At 43.2% G+C, this 10,749-nt stretch overlaps 1 protein-coding gene across 13 annotated transcripts in view; it reads left to right on the top strand.

Annotated features, from left to right (window-relative positions):
• IKZF2 (IKAROS family zinc finger 2) overlaps positions 1–10,380 on the top strand; it is a 165,080-nt gene extending 154,700 nt beyond the window's left edge. For 7 of the 13 annotated variants that reach the window (XM_069225640.1, XM_069225642.1, XM_069225638.1 and 4 more), the window contains 2 exons: positions 5,009–5,149; positions 8,800–10,374. In XM_069225640.1, coding sequence (XP_069081741.1) covers positions 5,009–5,149; positions 8,800–9,527 — 869 coding nt within the window. In that variant the 3' untranslated portion in view covers positions 9,528–10,374. Of the gene's footprint in view, positions 1–5,008; positions 5,150–8,799 lie in introns of all 13 variants that reach the window. The other 6 variants (XM_069225647.1, XM_069225650.1, XM_069225646.1 and 3 more) reach the window with 3 other exon arrangements.
• Positions 10,381–10,749: the final 369 nt, after the last annotated feature.

Consider the following 10,749-nt stretch of genomic DNA (forward strand, 5'->3'; position numbering starts at 1 on the left):
TTTAAGGCAAGAAGTGTTGGGGATCAGGCAACTGTGAAGCAAGAGACAGAATTCCTCAAGAATGACTGCTCGCATGGCGGATAAGACAAACAGGTTGGGATAGTAATATGTAGTGAGTTAGCAGAGTGGGGAGAGTGCATGGAGTGATAGAAAATGACTTGAAATGAGATGTTGCAAAGGGCATTGAGTAAAACAAAAGGATTGGGAAAACAAAGCTTGCCTATATTTGGAACAAGTGAAAATGACACGCATAGTAAAACTGAATTGAGGCACTTTATAATACAAAAGAAGTGAATAGCTTGGTTCATTGAAGTCTTCTAATTATATAAGCTGGAAGCCTTTGATACATAAAGTCTTCAGGTAACAACTGCACTTCTGAGAAGCTGATGTGGATGTGAAAGAGTCAGCTGCTTGTCTTGTAGGTCAGAGTCAGCCACTTGCCTTGCAGGTCTTTCTGACAGTATGATGTATGATTATACCCTGAACAACCTTCCAGTCAGGCAGATGCCATATTATTCTCTCTGGCTTATTAAAGGCTTACATTTTAGCGGTGGAATCCCTTACAGTGCTATGGCCTTTCAACACTTTAGGCATTATTGGGACAGAGCTTGAGTTATCTTTTCTCCAATATCAGTAGGAACACTGTCTCTCTCTCTTTCTGTCTCCCATGATGTTTCTCATTCTCTATGTCTATTCCCATAAGTTCATGATTCCTTCATGGCTCAATCTTTGGCCCTCTTCTTACTCCTTGGGCACCATGCTCCTTGGTGACATTCTTCTTCAGTATTTCTTAGCATCACTGCACTGACAACAGAAAAGTTGTGTTTTCATTCTTCCCTCCTCACCTCCATCTAATAATCTGTGGCTGCCTGACAGCTGTTTGCCATTGGATGTCATTCCAGAGAGCTCACTAAAGTTAAAATCCTCTCAAAGTGCTATCAGCTATTTCTCCTCATTTTCTGCCCCTGCGACTTTTTTTACCACTAATCTGATGTTCAGATTTCCTCCTCCTCCAAAGCAATTTTTTTATTGTGATATTTAATACAATTATGCAGACGCTGCTATATTCCCACTATTGGTCATCAGGATCCTTGCTCTATCCTCCCTTTTAAGGCAGCTGAGTCCCTCATCAGCATCCAAGTCATGAGTAAACTGGATTGCTTGCTCACCCTCCTCATTTGTCTTAAATAATGTTTATTCTCCTGTGTGCCTTGAAAACATTCTCTAACCTCTCACACTGATACTTTGGAAGTGTGTCTGTTAAACATAGCGCACTGTTGAGGCGTAGTACTCCTCTATTTAAGGTAACCCTCCATGCCTTTCTTAAAACCTTTCCTGCTTTGCTCTTTCATGGTCAGTGTTAGATATCATACCAAAAACACTCTACATCCCTATCACAATCAGATTTTTCACACTTTTCCATCATCATTGCTGCCCCTTGAACTCCAATCAACTGCTTCCCGTTGTTGAAGTCTTCCTTCAATAACTTCCTCCACCAGTTAGAAGGACAGCACAGCTAATAATCATTTCCATCCCCAACCAGATCACTGACACCAGACACCAGTGCATCCTGATGCAAATAAGCAAGCTATGTAATAAATCACATGTATCACATTGCCGTTGGCCTTGCTTCAGGATCCCCAACCATGCATCATGGCCACTTAATATGACCACTGAACGACCAATGTTCACATCTACCATATTATGGCTTTGTACTGTGTTTATGTTCAAAATGCTCCAGATCCACATAAATACCAATAACTGACATTGTTAAGAAACATCTAAGATTGAAACACCTAAGTAAATGAATGCACTTTTGCACACAACATCGGTTGTAATCCAGTCACTGCAGAATAGTTAAATCCATTTCAAGTACATTTATATGAGTAAACATTGTAGTGGTGTCCAGGCAGTAACTATTGCCAAACCTTGAGAAATTGGATCTGTGTGAAGATCTGTAATGCGACTTGACTAGTGAAGTGTTAAAATAAAGATAATAATAAAAATAAGAATAACAATAACAATAATAAATAACCCATATAATAAATAGAGTAATAACAATAGTACATTGTATCATTCTGCAGTGTGCACTCAGTACTGTGCAGTTCATTGAAAAATACCGACACCATTATACAGCACTACAGCAACATGTGTAGAGATACAATACACCCAGGCACAAGCAGACAACACCATGTTCTTTAGGGCGTACATTCCCATCATGCAATGTAGTAAACTACATAAAAAATGTCCAGGAGACTTAAAAAAAAGTTAATTAAAATTGTTGGTGGAGGTCTTTATTGGTAAGATGTGGCTAGTGATGTTTTAAAGATTAGGGGCAATATAAATTAATGAAGTCGAGGTAGCGATGGGAAAAAGGCCTCTGTAGGGTACTGCCAGGAGTAGTGACTGTACGTTTTTTAATAGGTTGCAGTGTTGTAGATAGCATGACGTGTGAAAAGCAGGTGGTCCAGCAATGTTGAGTGCTTTGTCATTTTGCATTCAATAATGGTGAGTGGAGGACAAATGGCACTCGAAAAGCTGGAGTCTTGTGAATGGTCAGGCAGCTGATGCTGGTTACACTCAAAACGTTCCACACAACAAACATCTTAACACAAGGAGTCACAGGTTGCAATGATGCTTTGAGACAATATCCATCCAGTGACGTAACACAAAAGGATAGGGTTCCCCAGCAAAATGTGATGAGGGACCCCTGGAATGGAATGGGAGCCCCCTGAAGTGTCCACTCCCCCCTCCCCACAGCAGGAGCTACAGGGGTCTATTACGCTGCTGTATCTATCAGAAGGTACAGCAGAAACCAGGCACCTCACATCCTTTCACTACCAGCCACCACCAGCCATACAGTCAGCACCTTTCAAATGGATTTAATTTGAAACTGTCATGTAGAGGAAGACAGTGAAGCACTAATGTTTGAGATGCATATGCTTGTGGGGAAATATAAACATTGTACATTTTATTTGTATGTTTATTTACATTGTGCTGCTAGGCTGAGGCAACCCCATACCTCAACAGCATTAAAACAGAGGCAGGGCTGGGGACTTTGCCCCTGAGAGAGACACACAAACAAATACAGGGACTATTTTAAATTCATTTAGAGAATGCATTTTGACGTAAAGATGCCTGCCTTGCAGAGTGGACACTGGTGAGCCAGAAATAGCTGCATGCCTCTGCCGCACTAGGTGTGACAATTCTGGACTAGTATGGGCTGACTCGACGGAGGGCCAGATCAATGCAGCTAAGCGCATATGGGACCACAGGAACTTGAAAGATAGGTTCCGGAGGGTGCAAAGGTTCTTTGTTATAATCGTTTATGTTACTAGAAAAGCTGTATACAGTGCATCCCCCGAAAGTGTCAGTGAACTGTCAGTTAGGAGTCAGTAGTTACAAATCTTACTGGCAGCAGCAGCTCAGGGACTGTTGGGAGTAGATTTTTTTTTTTAGCAAACAGTTTTGGAATCATTGGCTGGCATGTGACTTTGTCCGAGTACTCGTTAGAAGCACTTGCCTGCCAGCATATTTCCGGATCCCAGCATCTCGGCTTCGTTAGGAGAAGGGGCCGATGGGAGAAGGGAAAAGAAAGGAGAGAGAAGTAGGTAAACTTAAAACTCATTTTGTGGCCTTGTAATGCAGCGTGTCTGCGCCCGAGTGCGAACGTGCTGTAACGGCGAACCCCTCCCTGCCTCGCCCGACCAGGTGTTACCACAGCTTGCGGAGAAAGGCAGTTTAGCAGGAGGTGGGGTGACACCGCGGTAGACTGATCCAAACACTGAGATGGCGCCTTGATCTCTTACCGCGCTTCTCGAGACAGCTGCTGCCGCTAGGAAGCGGGGACACAAGTGAGAAAATCTTTATCTCTGAGCCATACATACATAGGATGAGCTCACAGCGTTTGAGTGTTTTGTCAACTAGCGAAGCAGGCGCTTTTTTTCACTCACGGATCACGGCAAAAACACATGAAACAAACATTGAGGAGCTTTTTCATTTATGAAAAAAGTAAAGCAGTTGAAAAATTGCGGACAGTCTTTTTGTGACCTGCTGCCTAGCTGTTTGAATTAAAAATAGAATTCCGCAGGAGTGATAGTAACAGCTCAATGAAGCCGTAAGAGGAGTATTAAGGGCCATAAACGCATCTTAATAATATTGTTCTTTAAAGACGCATCACCGGGTAAATACAAAGATAAAGCGGAGGCAACGTGGCATGACTCTCCCTCTCGGGAGGGCAACACACAGAAGCAGGGCGTCAAGATTGCCGTCATATTAAAAATAACAAGACTGGGCTGGAGGTATTAAATCAAATCGGAACTTGGGATGCATTTGTTGTTGCTTCAAGAGGGCATAATGGCTCATTCTGTATTAGATCAAAAAAGCTTTTGGACATATGGGATCAGAATTGCAAACCACTAATCTCATTGTAGTGATAACCCAGTAACTCGCATTTAAAGTGCCTTGTGTAGAAGGAAGCTGCTAGCATTAAGCACCCCATCACAATTTTTGATCCACCACTCAGGAATTTGGATTGGTCACTAAGAATTTTGAAACTATAATAGCTGTATATTTGGAGACTTCAAGTATGATTTACACTATTTTTCTTGCTTGGCGTCTCCCTCTTTCGAGAAAAAATTGTTAAGAGTGACATGAGGCCTAGATTCATTTCTTAGGCTCAGTTGGCTCTTTCTCGCTGCTACATGGCATCCCAGATACTCTTGTGTCCACAAAGAATGTAGATCAACTCAACCATCACAGGCTTGAAATACATTGTCAGCAGAATGGGACACTTTTCCCAGCTGCTGTCCGAACCTGTTCTTTGGGTTTGGTGAGGCTCAGCAGTCTAAGTCATGGAGTAAGGAGTCCCTTGTCACCCACCAAAAGCTGTCTGCTCTGGTGCACCACTAGAGTGTACGTGTAAATTTGTTCATGAATAATTAGACATTTTTATATTTGCTCAAAGCGTAGCCAGCTTGGTTTGACGTGTCGTTTTGGTTCTATGTAGGGCCTTCCATGGACGAGTGCAAGGAAGAGACCATGATGGACAGCAGTATAGCCCTGGTGCCTTTTGAGAGACCGGCGGTCATAGAGAGATTCACAAGCAACATGGGAAAGCGTAAAAGCTCCACCCCACAGAAGTTTGTGGGTAAGCAATTGTCATCTTTTCCTTGATAATGATAATTTGCTATGAGCATTTGTTGTTACAACCAGGTCTCAAAACGTTCTTATTATGATAGGACCTGAACGTTCTAAGTTAAAGCTTCCCTAGTGATGTAAAAACAAGTAATTCCAGAATCAGACTCGTCTGTGGTGGTAGTGGGAAATTAGTTTGTAAACTAATGCCTCTGAAAGGCCAGGGTGAGGTAGGGCAGTCAGTCTCGTGTCAGACATTCAATTTGCAAACAATAGCCAACATAACCCCTGCAAACTCACAACAAATCCGTCCATAGAAAGCAAATCGAATCATACAACTGATGATGAAACAGCATGCAACCTGCAACTTGCAACCTTCAGCCACCAGCAAGACTAAAACCAATATCACAAGACACAATACAATCTAGAACGAATGGCACTAGAATACCTTTATTCAACAACAGCCATACATTATCCAGGCTTCCAGCAACAGAGATTAGAAACCACACAGTCTGAAATGCTTATCAATGTGGTACACAATGTAGCGTGTAGGAGACGTCAGGGGCCCTTTAGCAATTCAGTATCACACGACATTGAACTAACATATTAAGGCCAAGATATGTTAAAATAATTGGTATTCAATGTAGCAGCAGTAGGAAACCAAAGGCAATATACTCTTGAACAGCAACCAGGCCCAAATATTATGTAAATGACAATGAACTAGCATATGTTCCAGCAGCCTTGATACACAATGCACCACATAAACAACGACTCCATGAGCCTACCAACAAACAGCCCAAGTAAAGGCCTTTTAAAAGTAACCATATATGTAATTCCTACTACGACCAGAGCCATCGTAAATAATATTGTTTGCTGCACTGGCATATTTGAGAGTTAGATAACGACAACGCCACCCTAAAATGTACGTCTTTTAGCGAATTAGACTGTGCCATTTAAAAATTTGAATACAAAACACCCCATGCATTTCATTATAATATTCATGTCTTTTTTATTTGGACTCATTCTTTACTGCAAAGCATACAAGCTAAGTAAAGGGTCCATTTAATTTATTCTGAGTGAAAAAACACACTTCAGGTGCAGGGGCTAAAATAAATCCCCCTCTTTAAATTAGACAACGAAAGTTATTGGGATGGAAAGAAGATTACATTTTTTGCTGGTTAGTGAAAGACCGAAACCTACATCCCCCATACCCAGGAGATAACAGTTCTCTGCACCAACGGAAGAACATCACATGGGCGCACCCCTGCACTCAGTTTTCTACTGTGCTCACATTGGGTCTTGGGCATATCTGATGACTGTAGGCCGGTGTGGGTTTGCTTAAACTAGGGCATGCCTTTTATTTGGTGCTTGATCTTAACTTAGCTTTGTTCACAAATTAGTGTTTTCAGCAAGCATGTATTTCCCGATTATGCTTGGCTGAGATAAATACTCTCGCTGAAAGGCCCATACTAAACTCGAGAGTTTTTTTTTCTTTCTATTATGACAAGAAGTGCAATCACCGGTAAAAATAAAGGGACATATGCACAGTTTGTTAGTGATATTTGATAGAATTAAATAAAATGAGAGCAAAGTGTTATGTAAGTTGTAGCATGTGCTACGGAGGACAGCTGTGGTTTGAGGATGTGGCTCCACCTTTAGGAAGGAGCGATGTAATTTTTGGAAGTGGAAGTGTTCACTTGGCATAGTCTGTTAAAACTGGTTAAGATTCATGGAACGTGGGCTTAGGCCTTTCTACTTACAGGTACTAAAAGAGGATGACAAGGCGTGCCAGGAGAGTTTGTGATCTTTGGAGTCGAGTGTAGTCTGTTGAGAGGACGCTTGGTGTACTGAAACAGTTAATAGTCTTTGGAAGGCAATTTGGGCTGTGTGAAGGGGTCGGAGTATGATGCAAAGGGGTTAGGGCTATGGATAAAATGCATGGTTTGTTGTGTAGTTAGATGTGAGGATAACCTTACAACAGTAGAAGCCACTTAGGTAGAAGGCAGGTTCAGTATGTCACATTGGTGCATGGTCTGTGCAAGACGGTTGTACTTGTGTACAAAAGGCTCAGACTGTTCTCAAGGGTGTGGTCTGTGGTAAGGAGGTGCATTGTGCAGGAAGCAACAATGTGTCTGGGAAGAGTATGGTATCTGCGGGATAACTCATTTGCTATGTCGCAAGCTTGGAAAAGAATAACATGTTCAAGAACATATGTACTGCCGTTGAGGAGCTGGGACACTAGATCACTGGCTTCTGATTCTGTAGATCAATCAATCAATCCCAAAAAAATTATAGAGTGTGCTACTCACCCGTGAAGGTCTCAAAGTGCTGGAGGGGTCAAGAGGGGGGCAGGGAGGGTCAATGTTCGAACAACCATGTCTTGAGGTTCTTTCTGAAGAGCAAGAGGTCTTTGGTTTTGCGAAGGTTGGTGGGGAGGGAGTTCCAGGTATTGGGGGTGAGGTAGGAGAAGGACCTGCCTCCTGTGGTGGTGCGTTGGATGCGGGGGACTGTGGCTAGGGCGAGGTCGGCTGATCGGAAGTTGCGTGTGCGAGTGTGGAAGTTCACTCTTTCGTTGAGGTAAGGTTGGGCCGGTGTTGTGGAGGGATTTGTGTGCGTGGATGAGGATCTTGAATGTGATTCTCTTGTCTATGGAGAGCCAGTGAAGGGATTTGAGGTGTGGTGAGATTCGTTCATGGCGGGGGAGGCCTAGGACGAGGCATGCAGCTGTGTTCTGGATTCTCTGGAGTTTGTGTTTGAGTTTGAGTGTGGTGCCGGCATAGAGGGCGTTACCGTAGTCTAGTCTGCTGCTGATGAGTGCATGGATGACTGTCTTCCTGGTCTCTGGGGGAATCCATTTGAAGGATTTTTTTAGAGCGCAGAGTGTGTGGGAGCAGGAGGAGTTTAGAGCATTGATTTGCTGTGTCATGGAGAGGGAGGGGTCCAGGATGATGCGCAGGTTGCGTGCGTGGTTTGCAGGGGTGGGTGCGGGGCCTAGGGCGGTGGGCCACCAGGAGTCGTCCCATGTGGTTTTGTTGGGGCCGAAGATGATGATCTCGGTTTTGTTGGAGTTAAGCTTGAGGTGGTTAGTTGTCATCCAGTTGGCGGTGTCGAGGAGAGCAGCGTGTAGGTTGTTTTTGGCGGTGGTGGGGTTGCAGGTGAGGGAGAGGATGAGTTGGGTGTCATCTGCATAGGAGAGGATAGTGATTCTGTATGATCGTAGGATGTTGGCTAGGGGGATCATGTAGATGTTGAAGAGTGTGGGGCTGATGGAGGACCCTTGGGGGACTCCGCAGATAATCTTGGTAGCGGTGGAGTGGAAAGGTGGAAGGCGGACTCTCAGGGTCTGGTGGTGAGGAAGGAGGTGACCATCATCAGTCTCTGCATTATTTATTTAAATGTGTCACACATAAAATAACCCAACTTAAACATGTACAGTGTTGCCTGCTTCAGAATGGCGGTACCTAATGAATGAACAAATGAGATAAGGTGTACTTGGTGAAAGCACGGGAATAATTCACTTGCTGGTAGAGCAAGCAGAAATAATATGAAAACTGTAATTATGTCTTAGCAATGGTTAGTTGTCTTTGACTAGAGTTTTAATTGCATTTAATTGTTCTTGTGTGTGCCATCCATCCCTTATGTCTGCATTCTTTTGATTCTCAGGTGAGAAACTAATAAGGTTTGGCTACCCCGAGCTACACTATGATGTTAACCTGCCCTTCGAGAAGGAAGCAGAGATGATGCAGTCTCACATGATGGACCAAGCCATCAACAATGCCATTACCTACCTTGGGGCTGAGGCACTTCGCCCACTGATGCAGCAACATACAAGCAGCACAATTGCAGAGGTAGCACCGGTCATTAGTTCAGCATACAATCCGGCCTACCACGCCAGCCGAATAGAAAGGCCCACCAGCAGGGAAACATCTGACAGCAATGACAACAACATAGATGGCCCCATCTCCCTCATCCGACCAAAGAGTCATGCCCAAGAGAGGGAGACTTCACCTGGGAACAGCTGCCTGGATACCACAGATTCAGAGAGCAGCCGTGAAGACCGGCAGTCCTACCAAGGAATCTCTGCCTTCACTAACAAGAGGAAGCGGAGTCCAGCTTACATGAAGGAGGACGGCAAGGTTCTGAATTCTGGCAAGAACTCTGCAGACTTTTCAAAAGACATTTACAAGGTCTTTAACAGTGAAGGTGACCAAGTCAGGGCCTTTAAGTGTGAGCATTGTCGTGTTCTTTTTTTGGACCATGTCATGTACACAATCCACATGGGTTGTCATGGCTACCGAGATCCACTAGAATGCAACATCTGCGGCTACAGGAGTCATGACCGCTACGAATTCTCATCTCACATTGTCAGAGGCGAGCACACATTCCACTAGAACCAGCCCTGTGGTTGGTAGCGGTCATGAAGTTAAACTGGACATGAAGAAGTACTGCACTTAAAATCCCTTTTTTTTCCTCAGACATTTACAGATTTTGTGTATATCTCTGGTGTGAGGGGCTATCATTAGTGCTAACTTGAAAAATTGTTATATTACTATGATTTTGTATTATCTTTTCCTTGATACCTTTGCCCTGGTTTATAGAAGGACTTACAAAAAAGAAAAAGAGATATAAATGTATAGATACACATGGGGGGAAGAGAGTAGGAGAGAGTGAGTGCCCATACTTGAATCTAAGATACTCCTCCCTCAATGTCATTGATAGCAACATGGAAGGCACTCAATGTTTATGCAATCCCTTATTTTGCAGCCTATTGGGGCATAAGACTGGTTAGAATTTTACCTTAAATATCATAAGACTGGGTTTTGTATGTGTTAAACACTCCAATAATATTTGGGGAAAACGTGCCAGCTGTGAGGCCAGACCTAAAATGTGGTAGACTCAGTGTCCTGATAGGCAGCTTTATTGTCACTGTAGAAAATCCTGGGATTGCAGTAAGTCTTGTGGATCTGAAAACAGGACAACTGGACAAGGTTATTTATGTCATTCTCTCCTGTGCTATTGGGATGGCTGTGTGTAGTTATCATCTTAGGGCAAAGGAACGAGTCCTGGGATAGTTGTTTATTAGCTGCTCATATCGCTACATACATGGCCCTTACGTGCAATATGTTCAGGACATGAATCTAAGGACTTGAAAAGACAAATGCTTTATTAAATAAAGGGACAGCGGTTAGTTTAAGGCGAAACAGTGAGAAAAACACATCAAGAACAAATAGAAAAATAGACCTGAAAAATTATAAATGAAAAAGCAAAAAGAGGAAAAAGACCCATGCAAACAAAAGTACATAAAATTTGATGAAAATGACTCCAAAGATGGGAAATATATGCAGAAACAGATATTTTCAGAAAGAGCTGTGTATAACGCAACCACAACTGCTTAGTTCCAGAAGCTGACTTCACAGTAAAGTACTTTTACCACAAAACAGTGGAAGATTTCTGTGTCTCATAGAAGTGGAACCATTTCTAGACTGCTGAAAACACCACACAACAGCCCCATTTTGGAGGAAGACTTGCCCATTCGAGGATGTAACCTCCATGGGTAATTGTAACAATTGCCTGGGCATCCGTCAAGAAAGGGGTAAGAGAGTGAAAAGAATG

This window comes from Pleurodeles waltl, chromosome 3_1 (assembly GCF_031143425.1).
Source record: "Pleurodeles waltl isolate 20211129_DDA chromosome 3_1, aPleWal1.hap1.20221129, whole genome shotgun sequence".
Lineage (NCBI taxonomy): Eukaryota > Metazoa > Chordata > Amphibia > Caudata > Salamandridae > Pleurodeles > Pleurodeles waltl.